The sequence below is a fragment of the Poromitra crassiceps genome (genome assembly GCF_964638095.1).
Source record: "Poromitra crassiceps genome assembly, chromosome: 11".
NCBI classification, from domain to species: domain Eukaryota; kingdom Metazoa; phylum Chordata; class Actinopteri; order Beryciformes; family Melamphaidae; genus Poromitra; species Poromitra crassiceps.
The window spans coordinates 48,233,263-48,234,719 of record NC_139643.1 but is presented as its reverse complement, the minus strand read 5'-3'; the positions used below and the strand labels follow the sequence as shown (position 1 = coordinate 48,234,719).

The window sequence follows — 1,457 nt, the reverse complement described above, 5'->3', positions numbered from 1 at the left end:
CTGAGTCGTTCTTTTTGCACGTTTGGTGGCTACCAAAAGTGCAAAAAGAGCTGCTATAGCTTAGCAGCCCAAGCTGTGAAATGTATACACTTTGGAAAACAATTGTGTTTTTATTTACTACCGACTCAGTCATCTTGAAATCACTCCTGAGAAAAGTCACCAATTAAGGGCTTTATTTTTGAAAGCTCTGACCGGAAGCCGTGTTTCTTATTCTGGCTGACTTGACTCTGGTCCTGCGACTCACACAGGACGGATTTCTCTTCTCCCACCGAAGCTGTTTATTCTGACTCTACAGATTTTCCACTTCAGGCCCGTTGGATTTGACTCAATCTGTAACAACAAGACATTGACATCGGCTGACTCTTAATTGACCATTTTAAATATTCCCCGCTGTTTTCAATCGGATCCGTGTTTAGTTCACCTTATTTTCCCCCCACTTTTTCCTATTCCGTTTGGATTTACCAAGGGCGTGTTGGGGCGAGCTGTACCGGGAGTTTCATCTCCTGTCCGAGTCCGACTCTGAGGAATGACCGCAACTGGAAACGGACTGCGATCCTCCGCCTGAATGGAAAAAATGGATTATAAGGACCTTGGAAATGATTTCGAGGAGAAACTGACACTGACAGAGAAATGTGAGTTGCTTTATGATCAACATAAAATAGGTCATGAATAACACAGTAGAGTGGTGGTGGTGGTAGTAGTGGAAATATTCTTGTTATATATTACACAGGTTATTTTGACATCTCAATGTTCTGCATCTTACCTTCGCATTCGTGTCGGCATTATGAAGGATTTTGTTTATGACTTCTTCAGTATGTTGTGAATAGACAGTTGAGAGAGAAGACCTTCCACAGGCATGAAAAAACGCTTGGAAAATGCGGTTTGGATCCAGCAGCTGCAATCTATCTTTTCCCCACCAAACCTCACAGACACACAGGATGTTTGTCTGTCTGTCTGTCTGTCTGTGTGGCAACCTGTTATAATTCTCCTCCCAACAAAGGTGCAGCAGCCTCTGATGCATCGAGCTCTCCCAAACAGCTGGGTCCTATAAGCCCCATGCCTCGGTCTGTAAACGCTGCACCGAGCTGTGGTCTCCATTACCGTCAGGCCAGTCCCGTTCGGGGGTGGGGGGTGGTGAAATGGCCCAGATACAGGGCAGGCCAGCATGGCATGGCGATCAGTCAGTCAGACCTAGGCTGACAGTGGAGATCTGGTGGGGGAGATGATGCAGACTGGCTGAGACTAAACACATCACCGGTCACAGCAGCAGCAGTAATACTGAGAGGCCTATAACATCTCCTAACAGGAAAAGCCCAGTCTTCCTTTATAGGGAGGCCAGAGTGCAAGATCATGCTACAGTTCAGCACCTCTGCAGCTGGTCTAGGGATTCAGTGTGTTGCTCAAAGGCACTTTGGCAGGCACAGGACTTTAACCCGGGTCCTCTGGTTGAAGGGTTC

General features: G+C 46.9%; 1 protein-coding gene across 6 annotated transcripts in view; it reads left to right on the top strand.

The window, feature by feature from the left end:
- Positions 1 to 293: 293 nt before the first annotated feature.
- Positions 294 to 1,457, top strand: part of LOC310785350 (uncharacterized protein) — a 58,304-nt gene continuing 57,140 nt past the window's right edge. For all 6 annotated transcript variants that reach the window (XM_083646401.1, XM_083646398.1, XM_083646400.1 and 3 more), the window contains exon 1: positions 294 to 632. In XM_083646401.1, coding sequence (XP_083502527.1) covers positions 566 to 632 — 67 coding nt within the window. In that variant the 5' untranslated portion in view covers positions 294 to 565. The remainder of the gene's footprint in view (positions 633 to 1,457) is intronic.